The 16,546-nt window shown below is 35.5% G+C and overlaps 1 protein-coding gene across 2 annotated transcripts; it reads right to left on the bottom strand.

The window, feature by feature from the left end:
• Positions 1 to 1,491: 1,491 nt before the first annotated feature.
• Positions 1,492 to 9,917, bottom strand: LOC106181850 (glycoprotein-N-acetylgalactosamine 3-beta-galactosyltransferase 1). 2 transcript variants are annotated; one of them, XM_087015715.1, is made up of 3 exons: positions 9,589 to 9,917; positions 4,809 to 5,315; positions 1,492 to 3,844 (listed from the first exon to the last, which is right to left on the bottom strand). In XM_087015715.1, exons 1-3 carry the CDS (start codon positions 9,722 to 9,724, stop codon positions 3,690 to 3,692), a joined length of 798 nt encoding a protein of 265 aa, XP_086871841.1. In that variant the 5' UTR covers positions 9,725 to 9,917; the 3' UTR covers positions 1,492 to 3,689. The 2 variants fall into 2 exon arrangements, with proteins under 2 accessions (XP_086871841.1, XP_086871843.1); XM_087015717.1 differs by having other exon boundaries at positions 1,492 to 4,479; positions 9,589 to 9,911.
• Positions 9,918 to 16,546: the final 6,629 nt, after the last annotated feature.

Here is a 16,546-nt window from a genome sequence, read left to right on the forward strand (position 1 = left end):
TATTGTCCATGGGCCAAATACCCCCCCCCTAGTGATTTTCGTTCACTATGTTTTTTCTGATAGCTTATGTCCTTAGCTTTTATATTCTGTTTGTTTGTCATTAAACAGGTGGTGGGGGCGTGTCGTACAGCCGTTGTCATGGTAGCAAACGTGGTAAAAACTAACAGTTCCGAGACCAACAAAATCTAATATATTTCAAATGCATTGACTAAATGGAATTTAAAATCATTCTAGACGTGTAGTCCAAGAAATGCACTAGAAATGATAATTTTTATTTCATCATTAAAGAATTAGAATATCAGAGATATTTTGATGCACCAGTGTAGCCTAGAGTCTCTACTTTCTGCCTAATAGTGCTTGTTCAAGGTGCAGTCTTTATATTGAGATGACAAATCCTGAAATCCAATATGGCTGCCACAAAACATGTCTTTTACATATAGCTGTCCTGTCTGGAAATATGACAGATTCATCATCCCATATTAAAATCTTCATTACTTTTGATGTATTGAATATGAAAATAGAACCGTTTTCAATTACTTGAGTTAATTTGGATGGAAGTATGACTTTCAAATTTCAAAATGGCCGCCAATGATCATGAAATAACATCTTTTTAACCAGTGGACTGAAAAGTTAGAGCTATATGCCTCATTTCATCTAAAGTTTGGATGAGAATTTATTTTCATAATACTGCTCATCCCTTCTAGATGTGTGGCCATGTAAAATGATTAAAAAAGAAAGATGAAATGGTCAACAATAACCGAAGACTCATCCCTTCTAGATGTGTGGCCATGTAAAATGATTATAAAAGATAGATGAAATGGTCAACAATAACCGAAGACTTGGACTTGAAATTCCCAGTGAAATCTTAATGAATAGAAATGATTTATATTTAGATAATAGGTTAGTTATGTTCATCACAAAGTGTAAGAGGTATTTTGAAAGGAAAATGTAACATTTATTCAGTCAGCACAACAATATGCATAAACCGTATTTTGTGATGGCCACCTTGGGTTTCAGGTTTTTACACTTAAAAAAGAGGGTTTTGGAGTAACGGTCACTCTACACAGTAATTATGTGATTCAGATCCTATCAACATCCTAACAGTTTTCAATTCTAATGCTAAGTTTGCAAAAAGCTACTTTCAGTAATAAGAAGTAAATTTAACACAAATCTGTCACTATCTTGGATTGGCTACCATTTTGGCAATTTAACTATGATATTTTTTCAAATAATTTCATTAATTGCTGAGGCCCAAGTCAATTTTTTTTAAGTTTACAATACACCGAGTTCATATTTTTGAAATACATGACAATTTAAAGGTCTCAGAAATTATCATTTAAAAACCCCTGTGTTACTATGGCAACAGCTAATTCTGTCACACCAATAATAATAATAATAATAATAATAATAATAATAATAATAATACATTTATTTTGAGTCTAAAATCCATGATTATATGTTCAGAAAACTTGACATATACAAAAAACAATTACTTAAGAATCAATTATTAAGAATAGATAAATAAATAAATTACAAAGCTTAACAACAAAAAAATTAAGAGTATTCTAGATAAAACATACGTTTCATCACATAAAAGTACTTACAGTACATAAATAAAACATGTTTGTTAAGAAAAAATAATCAATTCTAAGTAAAAAAAAAAGAAAAAAAAAGCCCTATTTGCACATAGAAAGAAACATAGAAGTAGAACAGCTTTATTTCTTACAGTGCAAAAATGCAATTACTATAAAATTTGTAAAATCAATTTAAAAGTTGATTAGTCAAAAAAATTACTGAATAGTTATGTCTTCAATTCTTATTTTAAAATGCTTGGTAGACTGAATTGATCGGATTTTCAGTGGTAATAAATTCCATTCCTTTGGACCTGTTGATTTAAAAGAAATGTTGCCATAAGTTTTAAGGCGCATTTTTACCAGCTTATATAAGTAACAATTTGTCTACAGCCCGCAGGGTTCTTTCTAGAACATAGTGAGTGACTAATTCACTTAGGTAGATCGGTGCAACTTTGTAAAAAGCGTCATGAACAAAGGCTAGGAATTTAAATAAAATCCTGGCTTGCAGAGGTATAGCCAATGTAACTCTTTAAAAACTAGGGTGATATGGTAACTCATGGATGTACGGATTGATAAGCTAGCTGAGATGTTCTGAATACGCTGCAGTCTTTTAATCTGTTTTTTTTTTTTTGACAACCATAAAATAGAATTACAGTAATCCAATCTAGATATTACTAAACAATTTGTAACTGTAGCTGCAGCAGAGTCAGATAGGTGATTACGAATTGCGTACTGTTCCTCATGTTAAATACTGCTGTCTTGCATATGCTAGCAATTTGCTTATTCATAGAAAGTGTTCTATCTAAAAAAACACCAAAATTCTTAGCATGGGGCGTTGGCTTTATGATACTGGATCCAATTTTGAATTTTTTTCTGATATTTTTTGATTATGTGGCTGGGTTACAACTAAAAGTTCAGATTTTACATCATTGATTTTCAACTTATTTCTTATCAACCACCTTCGTAGATCATCAATACACCTAGACAGCTTTTCAATTGATTCATTAGGATTTTCTACATTACAGCATGTAAAAAATTTGCGTATCATCAGAAAAAATATGACAGCGAATACTGTGATGTCTCAATATGGCCACAATGGGTCATGTATACAATGTATACATACAAAAAGTTAGAGGTCCAAGAACACTACATTGAGGTGCACCAAAAGCTAACTCTGACACATTTGACAATATTCCATTAATTAAAACCTGTTGTGAACGACCTGTAAGATAGGAGCGTAAAAGGCTAAGTGCAGAGTCCCTGATAACAACATAATCTTCGAGAAAAGATAAAAGTAGTTCATGATCGACTGTATCAAATACTGCAGATAGGTCTAATAAGACTAAAAGAATCATTGAGTGTTCATCGAGTCCACACAGGAGATCACTTTTTATTCTTAGCAATGCTGATTCAGTACTGTGTCTGGCCTAAATGTGATAGCAATCTTCCAACAATGACCCTTTCAACGGTTTTTGATAGAAACGAGAGGTTAAACACATGTCTGTAATTTCCAAATGTATCAGTGTTTAGAGATGGCTTTTTTTTAGTAGGGGTTAAACCACAGCTTTCTTGAGTTGATCAGGGAAAGAACCTTAAGCAAAACTAGTGTCCATGATTTGCGTTATCAGGTTGATGAACCATGAACGCTGTCAACATTGGATCAAGTATGCATGACCTCTTCTTAGTTTTGTTAATTATTTTTGTTACTTCGTCTGTAGATGCTTCTTGGCATATGAAAGGGTTGAAATGGGCTCCAGCAGCAGATCAGATAACAAATATGATTGTTAAACATCGCATTAGTATATCAATAGTTTTGTTTGACTGAATATCTCATATACATACTAATTATCTGTTAAAATATCGGAATACCATAAAAGAGTTTAAACAATGGTCTATGTAATATTTTCATTTATTTTCATATTGATGACTTCATGGTTTGGCAACAAAGTTAGAAAACGTGTCAATTTTGGTGTTTCAACTTCAAAGTTTTACAATTTAAGCAAAAATTAGACTTTTGGCCTGTATAATCTTCTAACTCATTATTTCTTGTGGAAGAGAAAAATCTGACTTTTCAAGGGGTAAGCACTCTGTAAAGTGCTCCTAGTGCAGAAGGTACTAGTAATATGTTTTCATTGGCATGTCTAGTAGTGGTTGAATAATTTGAATCTGCAATAATACATCTGTGGTTAGCTCCGAAGGGGTGGGGATGGAGGAGGCAGTAGCTGTAAGCACCACCCCCTTAGTCTGCCATCTTATCTTCAGGGCCCAATCTAAATAAAATATATAATTATAAAGTTTAAGATCGGCTGTTGTGGACTTCATCCTACACACCTCCACTGCCCCATGAGCGCCCCCTTCTTATACCAGTCAGCGTAGTGGCCCTTCAGGTGGACATAAGGAGGAAAAATCATATACCGCTCTCTGCCCAACTGGTCCCGAGTGTCCACCGGTTCGGCACCAACACTTAACAAGCATTTCGCCGCTTTCATGTCCTCGGTTGATGTCCAGAAAACAAATGGCAGATTAAAATATTAAATTAAGTCAGAATATTTTTGTTGATTTTAAGCTTATTGCGTGATCAGTGGATATATATATAGAAGGTACCCTGGATATGTTACATTGTATAATGGCAATGTTTATTGAGACAGAATATACGTTTGAACCAAATAGGACGGTGCAATGTGAAATCTTCTCTACCACAATCTATCTCATGTATTTCCACTTTGTGTGATTATGAATACAGTTGCCTATAAAGATTGCTTAAGTTTTCACGTGTACTATAAGGTTATAAATGTTGTTAAAATATGCTGGGCAAATACCGTCATGCGGATTTCATTAGAAATATATATGTATATTGACTATTGAACATTTTAACACGTCACTTTAACATACTTGTATGTGTCATCTGAAACGAAAGGAGATCTGTGAGAGATATGCAACTTGAATAATAATAGGTTAAATAGATGAAACGATATACAGGCTGTTCTTTGTACAACGACTTATATTGAATTGAGATTGAAAGTAAAAATAGTCATTTTAATGGACCACCCTGTACACTTTGTGTCCTCCCCAGGGAGGTGAGACCGTCTACAGAGTGCACCAGTGCAAAAATGACCAGGCTTCCTTGACTTGAATATTCATTTCATTTAAATAAATAATTTACATAATTGTATAACTTCAACCTTCGGGTTGTGATTTTCCAATAAAGATTATTATTATGTATGGAATACATACCCTCTCCGTCCTGCAGGCATTTCGGGTCGCTGTTAATGGCTTTCGTAACAAGCAATCTGACAGCTTCCCTGCTAAGCACAAACCCTGGACCTCCACTCATATACACGGACTTCTTAATTCTAGTATCAGCGTTGAATTCCCAATCACTGGGGTAAAACTGGTGTCCATAAAACTCTGCCCTCTTTGGGTCCCTAGATGATAGACAATGTTTCAAATTTTCTACAATTACGTATGTATCAGGGTCAGCTTTGATAAAGAAATCTGCGTCGTTCAGATGATGCTCGTAAATGTATTTCCATGCAGCTTTGGCCTTTTTTGCAATGTATCCTCTCCCGGGTGGTACACGTAAACCAATTGTTGGGAACGTCTTATTTTCCATGGAGCTCATAAATAATGTGACGTCACATCTTCTCGCCCACGTGTCTCTGACGTGAATAACGCGCTTGTCGAGATCTGGAGGATCAGTAAGTAGCCAACAAAGAACTGTTGGCATTGGAGGTCCTTTTTCTGTAAGCAAAGGTGAAATAATGTGTTTATAAAGAAAAAATATCAGATAGTAAATCTGTTTTTATATTACAAACATAAAGACGATCGAGATAGATTTGCTATGCATAAATCTAAACGTAGGACCGGGGCGGATCCAGAAAATTTTTCTGACAGTCTTTCATATTACATTTGTTGATCCATCCTCCATTTTTGACCGTCTTCCGACAGAAAGAACAGATACCCGACGATGTAAACTTGAAAAGCTGACTGTCTTCCGGAAGACTCAGAAGACGGCCTGAATCAGTACCTGTCTAATAATAAGTTGTTTCGCACTCTGTCTATCCCCTTTATTTTTTCTTTGGTGTTTCATTCTACCGGTAGTCTACCCCTTTTTTTTTTTTTTTTTTTTTTTTGTATACGTCTTTCTTGGGTGCACTGCAACTATTAATAAATCAACCATTTTTTTTGGCCCTCTGTCATGTTTCACTTGTTCACTCGTTCGTATTTTTCCAGTTTCAGTGCAGTTATTATGAGTACATCTCTGACTCATCATCCCAATCACCCCTTGTCTTTTTGAAATTTGTTTTTGAAAACACTTTTGATGCGGGATCCCAAAGGGAAAATGAGATGAGATTACTTCAACAGGATAATTTTATCACAGGTGCTTTTTATTTCTCTTAAAATTCAATCATTAAAATAATTACAGTAATCAAATATTTTCCCTGGGAATCGTCAATTGCACATTTTGGTAGTTAGTAAAATTTTCCATTTGGCAAAAGAAAAATGGGGGGGGGGGGGGGGGGGGTAGAAAGGAAGATGAAAAGATGACTAATTCTGTTTGCATAGTCATTACCTTGACTAGAAAAGTATGCTTACGTTACAGATACTTTCCTAACCAGCCGTCTCTGTAATTGCCGTCTTTATCTATTCAGATTTTTATTTCAAAGCCTGCCTTAATTTTGACGACATAGATGCAAGTGTTCAAAAATTGCTTTTGTTAACGGCTCAAGCCAATGCTTAGATTTTAGCAGTACATGCATTCTCTCATTATGATGCAGGCGGAATGCGACTACCTGTACCATAAGTGGTAGATAGTCGTAGGGATATGTTTTATTCAAATCACTGGCCGAAAAGAAAGTTTAATAGGGCAACCATATTTTTAAAAATTATACTGGAGAAATAAATTGTAGATCTAAGCTGATAACGAACGGTACCCTTCTCCCCCCCCCACCCCATTTCCTTTACAGATATATCCACAGCAGTGCTTCGCGGACGCCATCACACTTTCACACACACACACGCACACACACTTTACGTGTCGCACACACTTCAACTCTCTCTAATAACTTCTCTCTTTGTCTCTGTCACTCTGTCACACACACACATACACACACACACACACACTGTGTGCTCTTGTTCACGCATTCTAACCGAGGACACACACCCGCCCGAAACCCACTAACCGAGGACACACCTCCAACCGAGGACGTCCTCGGTTGACATAAGCAGTGGAATGCATAAAGGGGCCCATTTCAAGTTAGGTGGTGAAATTTGACGCTATTCTGAGCCAGTCCTCGGTTATGCTGTATAGCGCGGGCCAAATTCCCGCCACGAGTGTATCAGAAATACTGTCCAACTTTTTGTCTGAAATCGAGCTATACACACGCGTCCTCGGTTGTGCTGTAAAGGGCGGACCAAATTCCGCGTCCTCGGTTGTGCTGTAAAGGGCAGACTAAACTGAAACTAATGTTATATCTCAGATGTCTATATATTCTGTAAGTTCATATTTTTAAACTAAAGGTCTTTTTTATCAAATTAAGCTCTCCTAGGCTTTTCATAAAACTCACAGAACTGATGATTATAAGTAAAAGAATGGTCAAGATTGAAAATCAGCATGACCAGGCCCTTTTCTTTCAAATGTTATGCTGTTTTTTTTTTTTTTTCAGCATATAAGTAACACTGTAAGCACATTTCAGGGAGAACCAATAAGCCTGTTTTCATGAAACTCACAGGAGTAATCAATGTTATCTATATACAAATCAAGTTTAAAAATAAGATTGATTGGTTGAGTTTTGAGGGACTTCAGCTTTTATTTGTATATAAGTGGTTTTCCTCAGATTTGATTGTCAGGCATGTTGACAGTTTCGTTATTGAACTAACTAGATATGTAAATATGTTAGTGTTTGTCTGAAATTTTCTGCATCTTTACAACATTGCTAGTTGATTATATAAATATGACGGTAAACATGTTATCATGTACTGTGTAATACAGTGTCTCAAAATGGAGGAAATGGGGTGATTATTTTCAAAAGTTTTGCATTTTTTTCTCCTTTTTTCAGTGTACATGCAACACTGTAAACACACTTCAAGGAGAACCAATAGGCCTGTTTTCATGAAACTCAGAGAACTAATGATTATTAGTAAATTAAAAAGAATAATCAAGATTGAAAATCAGCATGACCAGGCCCTTTTCTTTCAAATGTTATGCTGTTTTTTTTTCAGCATATATGTAACACTGTAAGCACATTTCAAGGAGAACCAATAAGCCTGTTTTCATGAAACTCACAGAACTGATGATTATTAGTAAAAGAATGGTCAAGATTGAAAATCGGCATGACCAGGCCCTTTTCTTTCAAATGTTATGCTGTTTTTTTTTAAGCATATAAGTAACACTGTAAGCACATTTCAGGAAGAACCAATAACTTAAAGCCTGTTTTCATGAAACTCACAGAACTGATTATTATGAGTAAAAGAATGGTCAAGATTGAAAATCAGCATGACCAGGCCCTTTTCTTTCAAATTTTATGCTGTTTTTTTTTTTTTAGCATATAAGTAGTTCACTGTAAGCACATTTCAGGGAGAACCGATAGGCCTGTTGTCATTAAACTCACAAGAGTGATCAATGTTATCTATATACAAATCAAATTTAAAAATAAGATTGATTGGTTGAGTTTTGAGGGACTTCAGCTTATATTTGTATATAAGTGGTTTTCCTCAGATTTGATTGTCAGGCATGTTGACAGTTTCGTTATTGAATTTACTAGATATGTAAAATGGGTTGTTTGACAATTTCTGCGTCTTGACAATATTGCTAGTTGATTATATAAAAATGGTGGTAAACCTGTTATCTTGTATTGTGTAAAAAAAGTGCCAAAATGGAAATGAACTCGTATCATTGTAGTTTGTCAGATTCAATCATTCACAATGTTCGGAATGGAGGAAATTGGACATTTAAACTTGTTATATTGATATTTTTGCCATCTCAACAATTTTCTTAGTTGATCATGTGAAATGGCAGTAAACTGTATTATTTTATGTAAAAAAGTTAAAAATGGAAAGAAACCCATTTCAGTACAGTGCTCTCTTGTATACATTTAGCATTTTCAAAGTATGACTTTGGAGTTCCATGAACCTGAAAACCTTTGCTAGTCACATTTTCTGAATATTCATGATACTAATATTTTATTATAAAAAATTGATGATCATTATGCTGTTAAGCATTATATAATATTGCATCAAATTGGAAGAAAGCACAATTTTGGGTGCTGCTGGCATGATGTCCTCAATTGTAAAATTGTGTACTGTGCAAGTCTGTATCCAATGGACGACACTTTGTGTTATCAAAATATAAAATTCATGATAATAAAAGAGTGCTAAATAGAAAATAAGCATTATGAAAATAAAATGTTTGAAAACGAATTTCTTTGGTCTTTTATTTTATTTCATCAGTATCCTTTCTTTTCCTAAATTAATTGATGTTTTATCTCATAATCTTCAATTCTAAAAAAGTGGCAAAGCCCAGCATTAAATATTGTATAACTGTTCATTTAATCATCACCTCTGGTGTTATTTTGGAATTTACCTTAAATATGAAAGAATTTCATAAAAATGTGAATTTCTGCAAAGTAACGCTATATAAAATTTGCTTTGCATTAAAAGTACAATCATTATTACATGTAGATGCATGCATGTCCTCGGTTGTAATGTGTAGTGTCTGTCCGTGTGTGTGTCCGTGTGTGTCCTCGGTTAGAATGTAAAATTCTTGTCAGCAAAAAATTAGTTTTTATAAAAAATTAATTTATAACATTCATACTCGAATAGATTTTACCCTAAATTGATGTTTTTATTTTGATTTAACCAAGGAATAAGATGTCCTCGGTTGTATGGTGTTGTGCTGATGTCCTCGGTTGGTACACATAGACAAGTACACACACACACACACAGCTCTTCCTGTGTATATTTTAATTATGAAGAGAAAATAGAGAATTAACATCTTTGTTACTTGTATTTTTACCTGGTCTCGAGGCATGCTGGTCCGTATCTATCTCCTCACGAGAACGAGTTAGTGGTCCCTGTATAACAAGTTGTACTGCTATGTTAGATATTACTATGGCGGGTATCACGGTGAAATAAATTTGGCTTCGCCTCATGTACAATGAAAATGAAAATGCCGTATTGGGGGTAGGTTATATGCCAAATGTTTCTCTCATGCCCCACAGGTGGATTTCCATACGCTTGTATATATTTCTGTGCATGTGTCCTTTGCGACATCTCATTATTCCAGTCTCTCGTTTGACGAAGACTGTTTTTCAAGTTAAAGGAGGCCATTGTTCTCGCTTGTACGTACTGTACTTGTATGAATACCTTATGTATTCGCTAACGTCGGTGAATATGGACAAAATACGGGATAAGATCTATGATAATATCCTGTAGAAAATATCTTTAACTTTGTTATGGACCTGATATATTCTAGTTTGGACTCAAAACACTCATTGGTCCAAATGAGCTTTTTTCTTGTAGATATGCATGTTTATGTACATTATTAGACCTAATTCTATAGGACCTCGCATTTTGCGTGACAAATTTCATTGCTGCATGTCTAGCCGAAAATAGGGCAGGCTGTGCAGCTTAGTAAATCGAAGATCGAAGTAAGAGATAGTCAAGGTGCTGAAAAAGAGCGATGAATATCAACTGGTACTTCCACATGTACATATGGGTGTGTAATACAATCTTTATACACAAACATATAAGTAAAAGACATTTTTTGAGCTAAAGATAATTTATGCCACTGGCCCCTGTGCACGTTCGTATTGCGGAAAAAAGTTTGAAGTCGGTAAGGTATGGTTGCGCTTCTCTAAACTTTAAACATTGACTTGTTTTTTCTTGTTCATGTATGTCAATAAGTAATCATTATTACATGTAGATGCATGCATGTCCTCGGTTGTAATGTGTAGTGTCTGTCCGTGTGTGTGTCCGTGTGTGTCCTCGGTTAGAATGTAAAATTCTTGTCAGCAAAAAATTAGTTTTTATAAAAAATTAATTTATAACATTCATACTCGAATAGATTTTACCCTAAATTGATGTTTTTATTTTGATTTAACCAAGGAATAAGATGTCCTCGGTTGTATGGTGTTGTGCTGATGTCCTCGGTTGGTACACATAGACAAGTACACACACACACACACAGCTCTTCCTGTGTATATTTTAATTATGAAGAGAAAATAGAGAATTAACATCTTTGTTACTTGTATTTTTACCTGGTCTCGAGGCATGCTGGTCCGTATCTATCTCCTCACGAGAACGAGTTAGTGGTCCCTGTATAACAAGTTGTACTGCTATGTTAGATATTACTATGGCGGGTATCACGGTGAAATAAATTTGGCTTCGCCTCATGTACAATGATAATGAAAATGCCGTATTGGGGGTAGGTTATATGCCAAATGTTTCTCTCATGCCCCACAGGTGGATTTCCATACGCTTGTATATATTTCTGTGCATGTGTCCTTTGCGACATCTCATTATTCCAGTCTCTCGTTTGACGAAGACTGTTTTTCAAGTTAAAGGAGGCCATTGTTCTCGCTTGTACGTACTGTACTTGTATGAATACCTTATGTATTCGCTAACGTCGGTGAATATGGACAAAATACGGGATAAGATCTATGATAATATCCTGTAGAAAATATCTTTAACTTTGTTATGGACCTGATATATTCTAGTTTGGACTCAAAACACTCATTGGTCCAAATGAGCTTTTTTCTTGTAGATATGCATGTTTATGTACATTATTAGACCTAATTCTATAGGACCTCGCATTTTGCGTGACAAATTTCATTGCTGCATGTCTAGCCAAAAATAGGGCAGGCTGTGCAGCTTAGTAAATCGAAGATCGAAGTAAGAGATAGTCAAGGTGCTGAAAAAGAGCGATGAATATCAACTGGTACTTCCACATGTACATATGGGTGTGTAATACAATCTTTATACACAAACATATAAGTAAAAGACATTTTTTGAGCTAAAGATAATTTATGCCACTGGCCCCTGTGCACGTTCGTATTGCGGAAAAAAGTTTGAAGTCGGTAAGGTATGGTTGCGCTTCTCTAAACTTTAAACATTGACTTGTTTTTTCTTGTTCATGTATGTCAATAAGTAATCATTATTACATGTAGATGCATGCATGTCCTCGGTTGTAATGTGTAGTGTCTGTCCGTGTGTGTGTCCGTGTGTGTCCTCGGTTAGAATGTAAAATTCTTGTCAGCAAAAAATTAGTTTTTATAAAAAATTAATTTATAACATTCATACTCGAATAGATTTTACCCTAAATTGATGTTTTTATTTTGATTTAACCAAGGAATAAGATGTCCTCGGTTGTATGGTGTTGTGCTGATGTCCTCGGTTGGTACACATAGACAAGTACACACACACACACACAGCTCTTCCTGTGTATATTTTAATTATGAAGAGAAAATAGAGAATTAACATCTTTGTTACTTGTATTTTTACCTGGTCTCGAGGCATGCTGGTCCGTATCTATCTCCTCACGAGAACGAGTTAGTGGTCCCTGTATAACAAGTTGTACTGCTATGTTAGATATTACTATGGCGGGTATCACGGTGAAATAAATTTGGCTTCGCCTCATGTACAATGAAAATGAAAATGCCGTATTGGGGGTAGGTTATATGCCAAATGTTTCTCTCATGCCCCACAGGTGGATTTCCATACGCTTGTATATATTTCTGTGCATGTGTCCTTTGCGACATCTCATTATTCCAGTCTCTCGTTTGACGAAGACTGTTTTTCAAGTTAAAGGAGGCCATTGTTCTCGCTTGTACGTACTGTACTTGTATGAATACCTTATGTATTCGCTAACGTCGGTGAATATGGACAAAATACGGGATAAGATCTATGATAATATCCTGTAGAAAATATCTTTAACTTTGTTATGGACCTGATATATTCTAGTTTGGACTCAAAACACTCATTGGTCCAAATGAGCTTTTTTCTTGTAGATATGCATGTTTATGTACATTATTAGACCTAATTCTATAGGACCTCGCATTTTGCGTGACAAATTTCATTGCTGCATGTCTAGCCGAAAATAGGGCAGGCTGTGCAGCTTAGTAAATCGAAGATCGAAGTAAGAGATAGTCAAGGTGCTGAAAAAGAGCGATGAATATCAACTGGTACTTCCACATGTACATATGGGTGTGTAATACAATCTTTATACACAAACATATAAGTAAAAGACATTTTTTGAGCTAAAGATAATTTATGCCACTGGCCCCTGTGCACGTTCGTATTGCGGAAAAAAGTTTGAAGTCGGTAAGGTATGGTTGCGCTTCTCTAAACTTTAAACATTGACTTGTTTTTTCTTGTTCATGTATGTCAATAAGTAATCATTATTACATGTAGATGCATGCATGTCCTCGGTTGTAATGTGTAGTGTCTGTCCGTGTGTGTGTCCGTGTGTGTCCTCGGTTAGAATGTAAAATTCTTGTCAGCAAAAAATTAGTTTTTATAAAAAATTAATTTATAACATTCATACTCGAATAGATTTTACCCTAAATTGATGTTTTTATTTTGATTTAACCAAGGAATAAGATGTCCTCGGTTGTATGGTGTTGTGCTGATGTCCTCGGTTGGTACACATAGACAAGTACACACACACACACACAGCTCTTCCTGTGTATATTTTAATTATGAAGAGAAAATAGAGAATTAACATCTTTGTTACTTGTATTTTTACCTGGTCTCGAGGCATGCTGGTCCGTATCTATCTCCTCACGAGAACGAGTTAGTGGTCCCTGTATAACAAGTTGTACTGCTATGTTAGATATTACTATGGCGGGTATCACGGTGAAATAAATTTGGCTTCGCCTCATGTACAATGAAAATGAAAATGCCGTATTGGGGGTAGGTTATATGCCAAATGTTTCTCTCATGCCCCACAGGTGGATTTCCATACGCTTGTATATATTTCTGTGCATGTGTCCTTTGCGACATCTCATTATTCCAGTCTCTCGTTTGACGAAGACTGTTTTTCAAGTTAAAGGAGGCCATTGTTCTCGCTTGTACGTACTGTACTTGTATGAATACCTTATGTATTCGCTAACGTCGGTGAATATGGACAAAATACGGGATAAGATCTATGATAATATCCTGTAGAAAATATCTTTAACTTTGTTATGGACCTGATATATTCTAGTTTGGACTCAAAACACTCATTGGTCCAAATGAGCTTTTTTCTTGTAGATATGCATGTTTATGTACATTATTAGACCTAATTCTATAGGACCTCGCATTTTGCGTGACAAATTTCATTGCTGCATGTCTAGCCAAAAATAGGGCAGGCTGTGCAGCTTAGTAAATCGAAGATCGAAGTAAGAGATAGTCAAGGTGCTGAAAAAGAGCGATGAATATCAACTGGTACTTCCACATGTACATATGGGTGTGTAATACAATCTTTATACACAAACATATAAGTAAAAGACATTTTTTGAGCTAAAGATAATTTATGCCACTGGCCCCTGTGCACGTTCGTATTGCGGAAAAAAGTTTGAAGTCGGTAAGGTATGGTTGCGCTTCTCTAAACTTTAAACATTGACTTGTTTTTTCTTGTTCATGTATGTCAATAAGTAATCATTATTACATGTAGATGCATGCATGTCCTCGGTTGTAATGTGTAGTGTCTGTCCGTGTGTGTGTCCGTGTGTGTCCTCGGTTAGAATGTAAAATTCTTGTCAGCAAAAAATTAGTTTTTATAAAAAATTAATTTATAACATTCATACTCGAATAGATTTTACCCTAAATTGATGTTTTTATTTTGATTTAACCAAGGAATAAGATGTCCTCGGTTGTATGGTGTTGTGCTGATGTCCTCGGTTGGTACACATAGACAAGTACACACACACACACACAGCTCTTCCTGTGTATATTTTAATTATGAAGAGAAAATAGAGAATTAACATCTTTGTTACTTGTATTTTTACCTGGTCTCGAGGCATGCTGGTCCGTATCTATCTCCTCACGAGAACGAGTTAGTGGTCCCTGTATAACAAGTTGTACTGCTATGTTAGATATTACTATGGCGGGTATCACGGTGAAATAAATTTGGCTTCGCCTCATGTACAATGAAAATGAAAATGCCGTATTGGGGGTAGGTTATATGCCAAATGTTTCTCTCATGCCCCACAGGTGGATTTCCATACGCTTGTATATATTTCTGTGCATGTGTCCTTTGCGACATCTCATTATTCCAGTCTCTCGTTTGACGAAGACTGTTTTTCAAGTTAAAGGAGGCCATTGTTCTCGCTTGTACGTACTGTACTTGTATGAATACCTTATGTATTCGCTAACGTCGGTGAATATGGACAAAATACGGGATAAGATCTATGATAATATCCTGTAGAAAATATCTTTAACTTTGTTATGGACCTGATATATTCTAGTTTGGACTCAAAACACTCATTGGTCCAAATGAGCTTTTTTCTTGTAGATATGCATGTTTATGTACATTATTAGACCTAATTCTATAGGACCTCGCATTTTGCGTGACAAATTTCATTGCTGCATGTCTAGCCAAAAATAGGGCAGGCTGTGCAGCTTAGTAAATCGAAGATCGAAGTAAGAGATAGTCAAGGTGCTGAAAAAGAGCGATGAATATCAACTGGTACTTCCACATGTACATATGGGTGTGTAATACAATCTTTATACACAAACATATAAGTAAAAGACATTTTTTGAGCTAAAGATAATTTATGCCACTGGCCCCTGTGCACGTTCGTATTGCGGAAAAAAGTTTGAAGTCGGTAAGGTATGGTTGCGCTTCTCTAAACTTTAAACATTGACTTGTTTTTTCTTGTTCATGTATGTCAATAAGTACAGAAGAGAACAGTTTCTCTGATCATCTGTAATATCCTGCGTCGTTTTTCAAAGCAGTTTTACGAAATTATTTTTAATACGAGGTTACACGGGGAAAGTGGAAGGTAATAAATTTTAATAGCAGGGAAATTTTGTCACTGGTACCTTTTATGTCGTTTGAAACTCAATTTTTGGCATTAAAGCTATTAAATATTTTTTGCATGCATCAAAAATTGCTCATGGATGGTTTAGTTGTTTTCACTTAAATTATAATGTTTTCAAACGGGGCAAGAATTAAGGGAGATTTTAGTCTACGTGATAACGATAACCACAGCATAATTATGCTGCATATTTTTAATCGCTTGAAACGTTTGGCCGTAAGTTTAAGTCGTGTTTGTACTGTTTGTACATTGTACTGAATAATCATGTTTTATTGTAATGTATAGAACGAAAAGAGAAGCCATACGTTCGAAATATCGGATCAAAAAAAGGAGTTAATCACTTTTAGTGACATAGGAACAAAATTAGAAGCTGACCTGGGATACACCTGCCTGAAAAGAGGGGGGGGGGGCACGGCGATAGATAAAAGCCTGAAGTAAAATTTACGTCAGGAAGTTTTCAAAGCCTTATTTAAGAACAAAAAGAAAGGAGACCCAATGTTGACGCACGCACGCTGCTCATGACAGTGGGTGGGAAACAGTACAATACGAGCTGCATTTTCTACATTTATTTACTTGGAAATACAGTGTTTGCCGGCAATGGAAGCACAAGGGAATAAAACTGAGAAAAAAAAAACCCTCTCCATTACAGCTGAATCTGAATTAATTTCGACTTCAACACGCTGGTCATACGTGAAACATTTGTCTTAAACTGTATATTTTTCAAAATGTGCTGACTCTGCCCCTGGTTGTTCGATAAAACAATATGTTGGCGGCCAGCAGCAATTGGTATCGGTAAACTGGTAAATCAGTTGATATGTTCGACTGTCAAAATAAATGCTTTAGACCTCAATAAAATAGACACAACTAAAATATACTGTATTAAACAAGCCTTCCAACAGGTGCTCATTGGTTTATGGGCCTGTAAATTGAGCGTTTCTGACCTATTTCATGTCT

This window comes from Lingula anatina, chromosome 6, assembly GCF_051362555.1.
Source record: "Lingula anatina isolate TDL-2025a chromosome 6, LinAna3.0, whole genome shotgun sequence".
Lineage (NCBI taxonomy): Eukaryota > Metazoa > Brachiopoda > Lingulata > Lingulida > Lingulidae > Lingula > Lingula anatina.